Here is a 15,656-nt window from a genome sequence, read left to right on the forward strand (position 1 = left end):
TCTTAGGTCAAACTCCTGTGCTGTCACAGGAGAATGTATGAGGTGAATCACCTAAGACTATGCTAAATTGTCAGAAGAAATATAATTTGCTGAAATTGTTCAGAAGAATTTGGTGCAGGTGTTTTACTGTGGGACACTAGGGAGAAGTTTATAAACTCCTGCCCTGGGGTTTCCCATACCTCCTGCCCCCCTTGCCCTACCCTTTTTTTCACCCACAACAATTTTTTCCTTGCAGAGTAGAATTAGAGGGCTAATAATAGTATGGAAAAAAAAATAAGGACTTCATCTCATGCACTCCAGTGTCTGGTCTGATTTGTGCAAGTGCTAGCTTTTCTACCACTTAGTAAGCAATAAAGAATTGCAGGTTTAGAATAAGTTTCTTTTGGTCACCTAATACAATTTTAGAGTTTGGAGTATTTGGGAAGGAAAAGTAGATTTCCCGGATCCCACAATGCAAATTGGTATAAGTCAGTAACACAAAAAATTCCAACATTTAGGGAAATTATTTGTTATACTTCAGGTAAGATTTATAGAAAAGAAAAATAAAATGTTATAAGCAAAGGGGAATTAAAAATGTCCTACTAAACTACAGACACTTCCAGCAGAGTTAGCACATTTAGCAGAAATTCTAAATTTAAATGTATACAATGAGGTATACAGTGATGTTGTATAATTACAAGGATTTGAGGGGGGACGAATATGATCAACCAGACTGGAAGGTGTTTTGTACCATAGTGCCCTCTAGAGATATTTCCAGAAACTTGGACAGTATGGAAGGAAAACATTATTTTTTCTGTTCTCCTTCTCCTCAGAACAATGAACAAGCAAAGCACCTGGGGACTGTGCTCATATGAAGCTGATCTGTTCCTTCAAGTGAGAACTTGGGACTGAACTAACATATATGTAGTTGACCAGTGGCCCAGGATCCAGGCACAGTGGGGCAGCTAATTTGTGTGGCAGCAAACACCTGCCTGTTGTGGCAACGGGAGGAAGTGGGGAGACCTGGACTTATAACATGTCGTAACTCAGGATTCAAGTTGCAGACCTCTGGTTTATTTGTAACATCTGATATAATCTAAACACTTCCTATGTTTTATATGATTAGAAAGAGTTTCCACAGACTACAGTATTATGAAATTAGAAAGTACAAAAGTTAGCCTATAAAATATAAACAAGTGAAGCAGACTTACAACAAGAACAGACAAGAAAGCAAAGGTTATTGTCCATTAATTAGAAAATAAGCGGTTTCAGTTTTCCAAATTGGGACTAACATAACAAATCCACAGACAAATGTAAATTCAAGCCTACTGTAAGGTTTAACATCTCATAAAATACAAACTTTACCACAAGATATTTCAGTCCTTACTGTAGATGGTGCTGTAGCATAAAATATGCATTGCACCCTGACTGCTGATTTTAAACTGTCTAGCTATGACTGACATACAAGTTACTCTGTGCACAGGATTAATCCACAAATTGTTGTGAGAGGTCATGTAAACGTGTTGCAATTTATGTGTGGTTTATATGTGAGCATAGGATTGTTAAAAAAAAGAAATAATGAAAAATACGTTGAATTCTTCTCTGTAATACTAATATGCTAGTGTATTATAGCATATGCTAGGCCATAGTGAGGTTTAGAAAGGTCTTGAATGTATTTGCTGAGAAGGATAAATCTCTCACTTTTTTTTTTTTTGTTTTGGTTGCTCTGCCTGGGACATAGCAAAGTGAGACGATTTCAGTCTCGTATTTTTTCTGAGAGAAAATCCCAGATATTTCCAGCCTTCTTTGTTCTATACTGACTTCTTCCTTCATTGGGAATCAATGTGAATGAATTTTCTCTACGCAGGGCAAACACAGAGCATTGGTAAAATCAAGTTCAATGCACATGGCACAAGCAATTCTTATTTGAGAGAAGTCTCAAAGGACATCCAGTTACGATGCCCTCCTTCAAGCTGAAAGATAAATGGCATTTGCAGAGGAGAAATGAGCGTCTCGCTGAGACAGCTGCACACTGCAAGCTAGAGCCGACCTCAGGCACAGGAGGGACCCCAGGAGAATGCCACCCTATTTATCTGTAAAATGTGAGAGAGGCTCCCTGCGCCACCAGTAACAGCAGTCTGGATGACTGCCGCAAGTGGCCTGGGCCACGAGCCCATTTATGAACCCCAAAGCTGCTGCAGGTCACCCAGTCTCCCCATGGAGGCTGTTTGCCCTCGGCAGCAGGATCCTCCCGTTCCTAGAGGTGATGCATCACCTTGCAGTAATGCAGAATGAGCAGAATGAGATTTCTGTGCATATCCACTGCTTAGCATTTCTGCTGAGAGTGCTAAGAAAGCCCTGCATTTCTGCCTTGTACACAAATATTTATCACATGGACATGAAAAACTACTTTTCTTGCAAATCAGTGGAGCTGCATCAACATACACCAATGTAGGATCAAGTCCACCAAAAACAATAATTGCAGGGTAAAGGCAGCAACGCAAATTAAGCAAATAAATAAATTGATTTGCATTGGCAAAAGCAGATGATATTGCTCAGTGCTGTAGAAATGAAATCAAAATAACTGAACATGGAATAGCCAAAGAGCACTCTTTGGATTTTTATTCTGGTTTTTGTTCAGCATCAGAACTCACTGATATAAGCAGATGATAACACGAGTTTTATGCAAGTCTTTTGTGCTCCTTTGATGCAAAATAGAATGTGCTTACTTCAGTGGAGTACTAGGCCTAAGAAAAATTCAGAAAGTTCTGCTGCCATCCAGATTTATGTTCCTGAACCCAGACATCCTTTCCCCATGTCACTGTGTAAGAAAATAACTTTCCTTTCTTACAAGCTAACTGGTATTATAGCAGTGGAGGAAGCTTCAGCTTCCTGTTGCACACTGAAGCTTTGGGTGGCCTGCTGTCAAGGAGCCTGCAGCTCCACTTTCCGGACCTGTGCTTGGCAGGGGTCTGTCTGATGAAAGACAAGTGACAAGTGCTTATGGAGGTATCTGCAGAGTGCATGGGGCAAGGAGCTTGCTAGTCTGGCCAGCAACATCCCGGAGGGGTGACTGGGCACATATCGCTTCCCGCTCTGGCTTGAGCAGTGAATGGAACTCAAGTCTCCTGGGGCTACCACAACATGTGCCACCAAACACCCAAACTAAATTCATATGATCTTCCAATGAACAGTAGAGGGAGAGTGGCCAGCTCTTAGCTCTGCAATTAACATGCCCCTTGCAAAAATAACGTCCATAGGAAACGGAACTGCCAGTCGTTCTGCCATCCCAGGAAATGACGTGATGACTGATGTCCTGGCGGTGTAACGGACTGTGAACGCTTGTGCCAGCGTTTTGCAGGCAAATGTTGTAAAGCCCTCTAAAAAGCGGCTTCTGATATTCCCACTGCGGGTACAGGGAAATAAACTATAACATAATCGTATACAGAGTGAATCAGAGGGGGAATTAGCATCAGCAGTTTGTTGGCTCCTGCCACATGCTCAGACAATTAAGAACTATTCACTTTATATGAAACTATCATCACACGGGTGACGAGCCATGGCGGCTTCTGAACGAGGCAGCCAGTTACTCTGCATTGAGTCCCTGAAGAAGACAGCGATATACCAAAATACATGAGGGAATGAATGAAAAATAGTATAAGGAAAAAAAAAAATCCAATTCTCACTGTTTTCTGCCAGGGGAGCCAAAACTTCAAACTTCATCTCCTTTTTATCATGCTCGATTTGCTTCTTGAACAGTTTCACAAGCGCCTCAGCAATGCTTGTGTAGGCAAACTGCTCTTCACTTCACCCTGTGAAGCAAAAGGAAAATTTCAGTATCAAGTAAACAAGCCACATCAGAAGGTATGACTATTTTTTTCTCTTTATTACCAGGTTTATTTAGTAAGATGAGTAACAGTGCTCTTCACAGACAAGAACAATAGACTCATGCTTGTCACTAAATGCAAAGAAAAATGTCTAACACTTTAAGAGAAATGTACTGGCCTGAGTTAGTTACGACTAAAGCTGTTAAAAATATGTAAATATCTGATCAAGGCTGTTGGGGCTGTTTCTGCCCAACAGAATGTAAAGGTAGCTATAGAAACAGTAACATTACAAAAACATATATCAAGCCTCTGATTGCCCTCAGCTTAACAAGGAGACTAGCAGATTATGTACTGCATTTTCTATGGGAGAGATGAAGTGTTGTACTGAACACTTTAATATTTACATGGTTTCACGACGGTGGCATTTCCTTTGAAATCTGTGCGTGGGTGTTGCAGGGCCATTTCATACTGCAGGGAGAGCATAAGGCCACTTTACAGACGGGCTAGCTTGCTACCGGCAGGTTAGCCAGCAGGTAGCAGTTCTTCAAACGTAGGTTCAACAAAAGCATCTCTTATTCCATTGCCTGTGTCTTGTTCCTCCTCGCTGGCAGTAGTACAGGGGATGCAGGTGGTAGGGCTGGTGTTCTGCATTCTCCAGGTGCCACCTCCCGAGGGCCACCTGTAGTTAGAAAACCTTCCAGCACCTTTGCTCCTGCTCTAATGGATGGTTAGGGATTATGTTAACGTCCATTCCAGATGTCTCCTCGCTGGACACGGTCCTTGAGCTCCCGAAAGATGCTTTCAACTGCATCAGCCACTGCCGTCCCGGTGCGCTCTACAGCCAGCTCTGCCAGCTCCTGGCTCTGGCCACGGGGAACCAGGACCCCCTCCTCACCGCGTACCTGCTCTCCGAGTCGGTCTCTGTCGCCACTCGCCATCAGCTGCTCAGCATCGCCCACAGGAAGATTCAGTGAGTCCCTCGGTCTCCCCTCCCTTCATCCCCAGAGCATCACAGAGAAGGGGCTCACACAACAAAGAGCCCCAGCAAAGGCGATTCTGGGGTGGTTCTTCCCCCCCGACTGCCTTTCCCTCTGCAGCAAAGAGAAGTCAGCGGGGGACGTGGCCGAGCAGCTCCGGGGGCTCTCCTTGCAGGAGGGGAGCGCTGCCCAGCGCAGCCACCACCTCGCCGAGCTCCAGAGACTTTCCATGTTCAGCCCCACAGGGCTGGGGTCTGAGGAGCAGGACAGCTTCCAGACGCAGCTGCAGCAGATCCCCAGCGGTCAGGGCTGATGGGAGCACAGGGACCAGGCAGCTCATCGCCCGGGCCAACAGTTCGAGAAGTGGTGTCCTGACCCGGGCTGGACAGACCCGGGAGTCGCGGTGAATTCGGCATTCCCTCGGGCTAAGTGAAGGTGAAACGACACCAAACGCTCAAGTACCCGCTTTGTTCGTGGCAGAAGCAGCCTGAACTCGGGAGGCACAACAGCAGGTGGCGGGGTTTCTCACGACAGGGATCGCCACGGAACCACCTCAGCGCAGCGTGTAACCCGCGGTAACCGTCTACTTCAAGTCGGGGAATAAGGAGAGCCCTCCCGTTGGGTCAGGGGGTTCAGAGCAGACGCCCTTGCTTTCTAGACTCCTTCTCAGGGAAGAGCCACGGGGCCGCTGGATCCACTCCTAGTGCCAGACTTGGGCAACGGCTTTACGCCTTAAAGGCATGAGGGGCAGGGATCGTGGAAAAGGAAAGAGAGAACGGGACAGGCAGAGAAAAAGGAAAAGCGAAAGAGGTCGCCGGTCCTGGGAGCAGTCAGCCGAGGGGTCCGGCTCCGGTGGGCGAGTGCAGGTGGGGCTTCAGCGTGTGCCCCTCTATCACCCGTGCCCCTCCCGCGGGCGGGCACTCGAGCTCACGAGGCTAATTAGGTGTCCTGAGCGGTCTGTGAGCCTTCGGGAAACGGGCCGGTGGGCGTGGGGGTCGTTCCCCTTCCCTGCAGACGCGACCAGTTCGAGCTTTGAGCTGCCCCGCTCAGCACATCGGAACGGCGTTATCAGACCCCGGAGCGGCTGCAGGCAGCCCACCTGGAGCACGACCTCTCCGCGGGAGCATCGCCCCGGGGGGGCACGAGGGCAGCCGGGGCTCGCCCGGGGGGCTTCTCCCCGGAGGTACGCGGGGCACGGAGCGGGCACCCGCTCGCCGGACGGACAGACCGTCGCCCGGACGGGTTGCCGCGCCGTCGCCCTGCTCCTCGGCTGCAGCCGCGCCGCGGCTCCGGCCCGGAGGGACCGTGCGCGGGGGTGGCTCCCACCCCCCTGCGCTCCGGACTCCCGGTTTCGCGCTGCCCAGACTCGCGGCCCGTTGTCCTGGGCTCGCTGGAGAAATCTGGCAGAGGGAGGCGGAGCCCAGCCGGGGTGGCTGTGCCCTCCCTGGGGTCAGCTCGGGGTCCCCACAGCCCCCCCTTCCCTGACGCCCCCGGCTCACCCCCTCCCTCGGTGCTCAGGCGCCTGTCCCGGAGCTTCTCGTCCGCGGCGTTGGGGTCGGCGACGAGGCGCTCCGCGCCGGTGCCGCTGAGCTCCTCCTGCGCACACCGCTCGGCGTCAGGGACGAGGCAGCCGCAAGGGTTCGTCGGCGGAGCTGCCGCCTCCCTGCAGCACCGGCGGCCGTCTGGGGCCGGCGCTGGGGGGAGGATGGACGGTAACGGGGGCGGGGGGGGGGGGGGCGAAGGCGCAGCCCCCGGGGCCTTGCCGTGGCCCGCTGGTGGTGGGGCTGAAGGGCACCAGCCTGGTGGCGAGTCAGGCAGGGGCTGGGGGCGTGCGGGGTCCCTTTCCTTTCCCCTGCCCCGTGCCCGGAGCGCTCGGGGGGGGGCAGCCCCTGGGTGCTGCCGTGTCCCCTCTCGCCCTGCTCGCCGTCCCCGGGAGACCGTGCCGGTCCCTGCTGCGTCGACCCCGTCTCTCCTCGGGAGCCGAGGGGCGAGTGGCAGGGGTGCGAGGAAGGTCTGGAGGAGCGGCAGCGGGAGGAGGCCGAGGGAGTGCCGAGGGTGGTTTTCTCTCTGAGGCGCAGCTGCGGGTTCAAACCGAGCAGCGGTCCTTCGCCTGACGCGCGCTTGAGCTGCAGAGCCTTTTCCTCAGGATGCGGTGGATGCTAGAAGACTGTCTGGGAAGAGCCCTCGTCCGAGGGCGGTTAGGGTCGAAGCTCAGCACCTCCCGAGCTGCCTGCACCAGCGGGCCCGGCTGGGGCTGCCGGGCTCCTCTTCCAGGCTGGGCAGTGGCCGGGCTCCTCTTCCAGGTTGGGCAGTGGCCGGGCTCCTCTTCCAGGTTGGGCAGCGGCCGGGCTCCTCTTCCAGGCTGGGCAGCGGCCGGGCCCGGCGGGTCTTGCCCGCCCTTCGCGAGCCACCTCAGCCGCCAGCGGTCGCCTCCACAGCAGCCTTACATCCCGCAGACTGAAAGCCAGAGGATCGATGCTGCCGTTCTCAAGCGAGAGCGTTGCGCTGGAGCTCGGGTCGAGGCTGGGAGCTCACAGCAGCGTGGTCTGCCCCTCTGGGGTCCTGCTTTGGCCGTTGGCGTGGCAGCAGCGGTAATACTCAGCAGCCGAACTGTCCCTGGCTTCTTGGAGGGAAGGAGTCTCTGGTTTGTTCCAGCGAGCAGAGGCTGTGCTCAGAAATGCCTGTTACGCTCGTGGGGTTGTTTATGAACGGCCAGTCAGTGACTGTGGACCGCTTTGGTTTATTTAATCGCACGTGACAGATTTCCCCTGTGTGTAATTCCCTCCAGGCAGGTTTGTGGGAACTCGAGGCGCCTTAGATTTTCTTCGTGAGATTTTGGGGTCAAGCACCTTCTCCTTGTGCATCCTGGAGTAGAAGTGATGACTTGGCTCTCCTCCTTAAAGACAAGAAAGATGGACGTTCAAGACTTGTTGAACTTGATCTGCCACGTTCCCGTGGCAGAACGTCCCGCGGTTGGCATTGCAAACTCCACGGCAGGCGCCGTGGAGTTTTGCCGCCTGACTGGCAGCGAGGTGGGTGGCTGCAGCACCTGCTGCTGTTGAAGCCATGTTTAACCCAGACTTAATACACCTCTGGATTTATTTGCAGTGCTCAGAGGCGTGGAGGAAAGCTGCATGGTTTCCATGGCTTCCTCGGTATGCCTAGCTTTTTAAACGCTGCTTCTTTTGCCTTCCGATCGTGTTTCTCATAGATCCCGCAGATGTACTCATGGCACCAGAGAGGCTGGCTGGGCTCTACCCACTTGCAGAGTGTGGGAGACGAGAGGCACGAGGGGAGCAGAAGCAAACCTGGAAACTGTCCCTTGAGAATAAGTGTGGACTAACTGGTAAACACAGCAGAAGGTGCAAAGTTGTTAAAAAGAGGGAAGACTTTTGGAGAGGGGTTTCCTTCCTTTGGTGAGAGGAGGGTGTATTCAATAGAACGATTCCCACAGAGCGAAGAAAGCAGAAGCCAGCCTATAAGGGAATTCAACAGTCAGGTCATGGCTTTTTCTGCACTTCCATCACTCACTGAGAGGAAGCAAAGTTTAAGGGGGACTTGGTGGGAGCTGGGCAGCAGAAGGGTGGGGATCCTGTGTATGCATATGTTTGCCCTTCAGCTAGTACCAAGCAATTGTATGTTGCTGTGGGACAGTTAATCTCTTCTGTAGCGTGGGATCCTAATATGCTCATCGGTCTCTGGGAAACACCTGCCGTAAGCAGTACAAGTGGTGTTGTACACCCGCGGTCTTCCCAGTCGTAACCCACTCCTTTTCCTTCCAGTAGAAGAAGAGCTGCATGTTGGAGCCACGCTTCAGGGTCCATCTCGGAGCACAGCGTCTGGCCTTGTCTTTAGACTGGTCCACAGGACGAGAGCAATGGTGAGGATGTGAGGATGGGAGACAAAAGCTGATATTGGAGGTTGTGCGTGTGACAGCTTTCAGGTGTAAATTGAGCACTTTGATGAATGAACCTTTGGTGGCTTCTTGTGAAGTAGCTTAAGACTTTCTTGGTCCCAGCTGTGTCCCTGCATCTTCTCTAAAGTTACTCTTTCCAGAGCAAGGGTGGCAAAGGAAGAAGAACCCATACTGTGGCCACTGTAACAGAGGCTAAAGCAACAACAGATGTGAGGTTGTGCTATGGTGACTGGTGGCAGGTGAGCCAGGGACGTGTCTTCTGTTGCCTTTGCTCAAAGGAAAGACCAGAATGGGATGCAGGTGGATCCACTGGTTCCAACTCTGCTCTTAGAACAGCTGAAAGTGTGAAGTTCTGCTTAATATTCTTCTTAATATTAGCAGTATTAAGGACTGCAAATAATAGCACATGTAGGAAGTTTAAATGTGGGTTGGGGAGAAACGGGAGAGAATTGGTTTGGAAGTGGCTCCTTCCTCTCTCAAATGCTCACACATTTGATTTCAGGAATGGCGTCGCTGCCTGAAATAACATGAATTAGCTGTACCCTGAAAGAGGTAGGGTGTATGTTTTCTGTTAAGCGCAAAACAGAGAGCGGTGCCTTTGGCGTGAGGCTGGAAACTGAGAGGATCAGGCAGTCGTGTGCTTAATGCTGTAGGGCAAATATTCAGTAGCTTTTGCTAATGAAAACTGTTTCTGTGCATGCTGTTTAATGAATAAGTAGAATCCCCAGTTCTACTTTCTTCTTCCTTACGTTCCTTCTTCCCCTTGTCTCTGCCCTTCAAGATAAATGATCATTGCCGTGATGAAAGGTCCCTTTAAAGCCTGTCACTGTTGTCACTTGAGAGACAAATAACCCCTTCTAGAAGCCGAATGTGCAACCTTCACATCCCTGTAGGAAGGGGGTGACCCCATATCTATTGCATGGAAATTTGGGAGATTCAGTATGCTATAGTAACTAGCATACAGTGTAGAAACGGAAAGAAGCCCTGAGCCACCAAATCAGTACCTACAGTTGAAGGTAACCAAACAGAAGGTACCTAGTTCGTGTCAGGGAATGTCAGAAAATCTGTGCGCTGTGAGCTGCAGAACTTTTGCCAGTGCTCCATGTACGTTGTGTCCAGAAGCTGCAGCTGTAGTGTGCCACAGGAAGAGAGCAGGAAAGGTCAGGATCCGCCAGCACTTCAGATGTCTGTGATAGCAGGGAAATAAAACATTTCTTCATACTCCGGAACAGGGAAGAGACTCAGAGGTCCTTATCGGTCTGACCTGGAGGAAGAAAAATCCCTCTTTACGTGGAATTTGTTTACTGATGTAATATCAAGCATGTGAGAAGTCACGTTATGCATCTAGGAGAAAGAAAGACCCAGGGCGGGTTTTCTTTCCCTCGCATGAGCGTGAGTGGTTTGCTCCCCCTATGAGATCAGGAAACGGGGATCATTGGTGTAGATGATTTTAAGATGGGATGGGCTGAAGCTGAAAAGAACTGTATAAACGTGTGTTCCTTCCACTGTACTACCAGTTTCTGTCAATGTTTATTTGAATCAAACATATATAGCATTATGTTACGCTTTCTGTCTATACTTTGGCTGCTATTTTTTACTCTAACAACTTCTTAGGACACAACTTTCAGTACTTTCTAATGTTTTCTCTGTATTCCACTGTAGTGGATATCCTTTGAGGGTGATCAGCAGTGATTCAGAGGGGAAGCTGAATCTTTTCTCCATAGATGAATCTGCTCCTTCTGTGCCTGTTGTGAACCAGTGGGAAGCTCACAAATTCGAGGCCTGGATTGCTGCTTTTAATTACTGGGACACTGATTTTGTGTATTCAGGTCTGTAAGGCTTGGGAATCTCATTTGGGGGCGGGGTGGTGGTGGTGCACCTTGTTTAGGGATGTGTGTTCCTTGGGGTTTTACTTCCAGGGTCGGGTATGCTGCTTGTATCACACCTCTTGAAAGAGTTGGGGCCTCTGCTAGGGGTAAAAGGCTTCTTGATTGTGGGAAGTGGTTGGAGTTAATCAGGAGAAGCTGTGCCTTTTAAACCATACTTTGGCTGGCTGTTGGCAAAAAAGATGATAATCTCTTGCGGTGTGCAAAAGAGAGCCAGAGAGCTTCTAGAGTCCAGTCTTCTTATCTTCTAATATTTTTTCTTTTGCTTAGCCAAGTGAGGGTATTGTTAATACACGTCTCTTCTGTGGTGACGGGTACTGTGAGCGTCAAATGATGTTTGGTATGTCCGTTAAATGCTATGAGATCCTAGGGCTGAAAAGCATCAGCTCGGTGTTAACTGCGTTGCCTCAGTGCCCTGTGCTGCTCCTTTGGATGGTGCTTAGGGTCACAATGTTTTGTCTTTGTGCAGGAGGAGATGACAGCTTGCTAAAGGGCTGGGAAATCAGGTGCAGTCCAGAGATTCCTGTCTGCACCAGCAGGAGGGAAGCAAGCTCTGTCTGCAGCTGGACCCTACAGCTATCATGTATGAACATAGGGTGCTACCGTGTCCATTCCCAAGCCATGGAATTCAGAGACGCGCAGTGACAGTGGAGTCCTGCTTCTGCCTCCCTTGGGAAATGGAGACATCCGTTAGGTTTTTTTCATCAGGACAACTTCAGGTGGAAACTTTCTTGTCCATGTCCTTCAACGTAATAAACCAACTGCTCAGTTCCACAGATGAAGGTGGTGGTAGCTTCTCTCTAGAAGAAGGATCCTGATTTACACTTTTATTTTGGGAATTTTTGTGTGTGTTAAATTTGGATATCTTATCATGGAAGGCTTTTTAGAGAATATTTTGGTCTCCACTGTTCACTCATTTGAAGTAATCTCTTTTTTCTGGTGGCATAACCTATCTTTTAGAATCTGATTAAAACAATATACACAGCTCTCCAGTGAAATTTTATATGTAACCTTAAAATAAACTGGGGATTATTGCTATGGAAGTATTAATGTTGGGACTAAAGTCTCCTGGGAATGAAGTTGTTTTGCTGAAACGCTTATGGGTTCTGAATAGCAGTTTATGGTGCAAATATTACTAGAAAATATGTGTGCTGAGAGTGTGTGAGTAGAAGTTTTGCCCTGGAAAGGCTGTTGGACTGTGAAAATGGAACTCTGCTTGTGCGTTTCGCTGGACTGAGATTTGAGTTTACCTTACTCTTCTTTCCCGAGCCACCTTGATGCAGTAATGTGGACCCCAAATCCTTGAAATTCAAGGAAGAATCCTGTCTCAAACCGTACATTGCTGTCTCTTCCCTCTGCTGTATCTTCCTCTTTTGCAGACCATTCAGTGGGTGTGTGCAGCATTCAGTGCAGTCCCCATTGGGAGAATCTTCTGGCTACTGGCAGGTAAATCCCTTCTAGCTGCTCTTCACTAGTGTGACCAGCCTCCTCTGTTACTTTGAACATGCTTCTGCAGCTCAAGGTGTGTTCTCCTCAGACATTCAGTGCGGTGAAGAGCATGCGATCTTTCCTAATTTTCTTCTGTACTTGTTGCACTGAATCAGCTTTGCTGCTTGTCTGCGTATTTATTTGTGATATGTCTCCAGCTATGACAAGCATGTGCTGTTGCGGGACACCAGGAACATGAAGCAGCCACTGGCAGACACCCACACTGAAGGTGGAGTTTTGGACCCAACCTGTGATTTTGGGCTGTTAGCAGCCTGCATACAGAGTGGATTCAAAATCCCTGACTGCTGCGGAACCATGGGTGAGTGTTCAGTGGAACAGAGATGCTCTTGTGCTGCTCTGCTGCTGTCCGTTCCTACCTCAGGGTTAAAGGGGAAACTCCAGCTGTGAGCTTGCTAGAAAGATTTAGATGGTGTTAACAGCCATAGACTTTTATTCCAACTTGAGGTAATTCTGCCAGCTTTCCCAGACCTATCCTCTCTGTTGGCCTGATCAGTTGTGCAAAGGCACTGTCATTATTCATGTGTACATCTCTTGTAACTTCTTTTCATGGGATGAAAGCCTGTTTGTTTTGGTGTGAAGGCATTACCTGTTGACACCATGGGTTCGGGTTTGTATTCATCTTGATGGTTCAAAGAGGTTCTTCCGAATGTCAAGTGGTGCTTTACTGTTAGCAGAAGTTCCTGACCTGCTGGTGGATTGGTTATTGCCTCAGAAAGGAAGTGCTGTGCAGTCTGGTTAATCTAGAAGAGCATGAATAAGCTCTCCATGTGAACCAGAAGGTATTGACGTGATTAAAAGCTGTTTGCGCTTACATTACAAATACAATCTTGCATAAAATGGTTGCCTTCCTGGGTTTCTCTGGGCCTTGGGCAGATCCACAGCTTGTGAAATGAGGATAACTTTTCTCCTGTATAGGGAAGGGAGGAACTTGATGTCCACTGGGATAGTAATCCGAGTAAGCATTTGACTCTGAAAGCTCATGGAAGGAACACATCTGCAATTTATTAATAACCAGAACTTGGTCTGGCAATCTCACGAGTTGTATTTATGGCTCATTGGCGATCACCATGTGATCTGTCTTGTCTGTCTTGAGCCTTTTTAGGTATTTTGAACAACGAGCCTCTTAAACCTCCTGCCTGTTAAACTCTCTTCTCCTGTCTGCTTACTGAACTGTGGAAAATCAAGGCTGATGAGAGGTGGCTGAAAAATTGTCAGGAGAGGCAGTACCTCATTTCTCCTAGAATGCTTCACCCTGTTGTGAAGAAGGCACTAAACCAGGGAACTCTTCCTGTAGGACACAGCCAATGCTGGAATGGCTTGTGAGCAGTCTGCAACAAACCATTTCACAACCATTTCACAACTTGATTTCTGCTCATTTCTTTTTTTTTTTTCTTTTTTTTTTCTTTTTTTTTTTTTTAAAGCGGAAAACATGGAGGAATGTATCATCTTGTTGTCCTACGTCTTGCACAATTCCTTGGCCTATGGGGCTGACTGGTCAAGGCTCTGCCCGAGGGATTCCTTGACTGCAACGCAGGACTCTGCTGCCGCGTGCTGGTCTTCAGAGGAGCTTGTGGGAAGGTCAGAGGAGGGAGACAAGAGGCTGAATTTGCAGGTCCAAAACCTGAAGGTAATTTATGAGTCTCCTACAGCTACTTTTGATGCAATACTGGATGAGGAGAGTCATGGCCCTGCCTCGCCGCCTAAAGCAGAGGGGGGTCCTAAGCTGTCTGGGGATCCTGACCTGGTTAGGGGCCCTGATTTAAAGAGAGGTTTAGATTTGGCTGGGGGTCCTGACTAAGGAGGGATCCTGAGTCAGCCAGCGGTTCTGACTCGGGAGCTAAGAGACCCGACGGAATGGGCCCAGACAGAAGCGGTGATTCAACCAGGTCTCTAGACAGCCCGAAAGAAATGAGCATTGTAGCAACTTGTTCTTTCTGTGACAATATCCTCCATGTGTGGAAGTGGGAGATGAGCCCGGTGACCCCTTTGGAGATGCCAAGTACTGGATCTCCATCCGAAAGAACATTTGAAAGTTTGCATTGACCAGTCCCAAGAGAGAGGGGTAGGAAAACTCCTGGACTGAGAGCGACATCTGAGCTTCTGCCCTGCCTAATTTCTGTTGGGCTTTTCCAGTTTTACGGTTTGGCTTGTGAGTCTTTTGAGGCCAATACTGATGGGATTACTGGTGTTTTATTTTCAGCACTGAGGAAAGTCTCTGCTTTGAGGTGTGTGGTCAAGCACAGACACGTTTATTTAGTTTTCCCTTAATGTACTAGTTCAAAGTAGGACAGCCTTCCTCTCAAAGGCTGCTTGTTTGTACCTTATATTTGAATCCCTTCAAGGCTGGTTTGCATTTGTATGATTGATCTGTTAAGCCCGTTCTCCTCATTCTGTCACAAACCAAACTTGTCTGTGCTGCTCCGTGTGGACAAACACACAGTATGTGGTCAGAGGGTTCCCTGAAAGTCTCAGAAAGGCTCATGAGTAGAGGCTTAGCTGTGTGTGTAGCTTGCTGCGTGAGCTGTGAACTAGTAAGTACCTTGAGAAGACACTCAAAGACAGTGCAGATACTGACAGTGCAATGTGCTTATAGTGGTCTTTAGTAGAGAGAAATTCTTTATTAGAAGGAAATCCAGACTGGCTGGTGTGACAGACAGCAGTTCAGCGACAGGAAGCTTTGTTCTGAGCCCAGCCTTTCTTGGAAGGATTCTGGTGTATCTGTACAGCCTAATTTTACATCAGACTCATCACCTGGTTGCAATCTCCCTTTATCACTCTCCAAGCTAAGCACAACCTGGTTTAGCATAAATTGCATAGCGAGTCCTGCTCCATTTTCGTGCCACACTTAACCACCCCCCCATAGCCTCTTGGTATCAAACTGATGTTTTCCGCTCTCTACAGCGAGACATGCATTTAGGTCCAAAGTCAAGATCTTTCAGTTTTGTCAAGGTGAACGGCTTTAAGATCAAAACCTCCGAAAAGTATAAGCAGTGTTTCCTGACATCTTTTAAGTTAAAAATAAGTAAGTACAGAACCCAAAATCTTAACAACATTGCCCTGCCTCCCTCCAGGAATGGCTGCAGAATTTCTCTGGGTTGCTCCATTAGCTGTCTTCTTTCACTGTGAAATATCAGCAAAACACCGTTTCTGGAACACTTTCTCTAGCATCTTCCTAGAAACAAAACGCCAGCTTAAACTAGGTAAGTAACTTCTAGCTTGCATGGTTTCTCTTTGAGCGTCCTAAAGAATTAGTTGCCTGGAGGGGAAGGAACACCAGCAACAGTTATCTATCTGTAACAGTGCTGCATCTAAAACGAGGTACAGCAGATAAGAATTTTACTGCTTTGAAACTCCTTTTTCAAGGGTGAATATGTATTTTAGAAAACATTCTTGAGCGCTGTTACATGAAGATTCACGTTAGTATTGTGAACAAGAGCTTTTGTTAAAAAAACCCAACAAACCCACCCCCTATTTTCAGATGTTTCTAAAATAAAATCAATATAAGTGATTGTGGTAGGTTGACCCTGGCTGGATGCCAGGTGCCCACCAAAGCTGCTCTATC

General features: G+C 48.6%; 2 protein-coding genes across 2 annotated transcripts; both read left to right on the plus strand.

The window, feature by feature from the left end:
- The first annotated feature begins 4,543 nt into the window (after positions 1-4,543).
- On the plus strand, positions 4,544-5,102 carry LOC138689917 (separin-like). Its single transcript, XM_069806564.1, has 2 exons — positions 4,544-4,776; positions 4,904-5,102. Exons 1-2 carry the CDS (start codon positions 4,544-4,546, stop codon positions 5,094-5,096), a joined length of 426 nt encoding a protein of 141 aa, XP_069662665.1. The 3' UTR covers positions 5,097-5,102.
- Positions 5,103-5,523: 421 nt separating this feature from the next.
- Positions 5,524-15,522, plus strand: LOC138689918 (uncharacterized). The gene is given in 12 exon segments (XM_069806565.1): positions 5,524-5,649; positions 5,798-5,966; positions 6,148-6,495; positions 7,058-7,374; positions 7,687-7,815; positions 8,569-8,663; positions 10,362-10,528; positions 11,055-11,135; positions 11,974-12,031; positions 12,232-12,392; positions 13,516-13,887; positions 13,890-15,522. Coding segments are annotated over 12 exon segments (2,271 nt in total). The 3' UTR covers positions 14,138-15,522.
- The last annotated feature ends 134 nt before the right edge of the window (positions 15,523-15,656 follow it).

The sequence above is a fragment of the Haliaeetus albicilla genome, chromosome 18 (genome assembly GCF_947461875.1).
Source record: "Haliaeetus albicilla chromosome 18, bHalAlb1.1, whole genome shotgun sequence".
Taxonomy (NCBI): domain Eukaryota; kingdom Metazoa; phylum Chordata; class Aves; order Accipitriformes; family Accipitridae; genus Haliaeetus; species Haliaeetus albicilla.

Coding starts and splice junctions, on each gene's coding strand:
- LOC138689917 (XM_069806564.1), top strand. CDS start 4,544: ATGTTAACGTCCATTCCAGATGTCTCCTCGCTGGACACGGTCCTTGAG. Junction 4,777..4,903: donor ATCGCCCACAGGAAGATTCA/GTGAGTCCCTCG, acceptor TTCCCTCTGCAG/CAAAGAGAAGTCAGCGGGGG.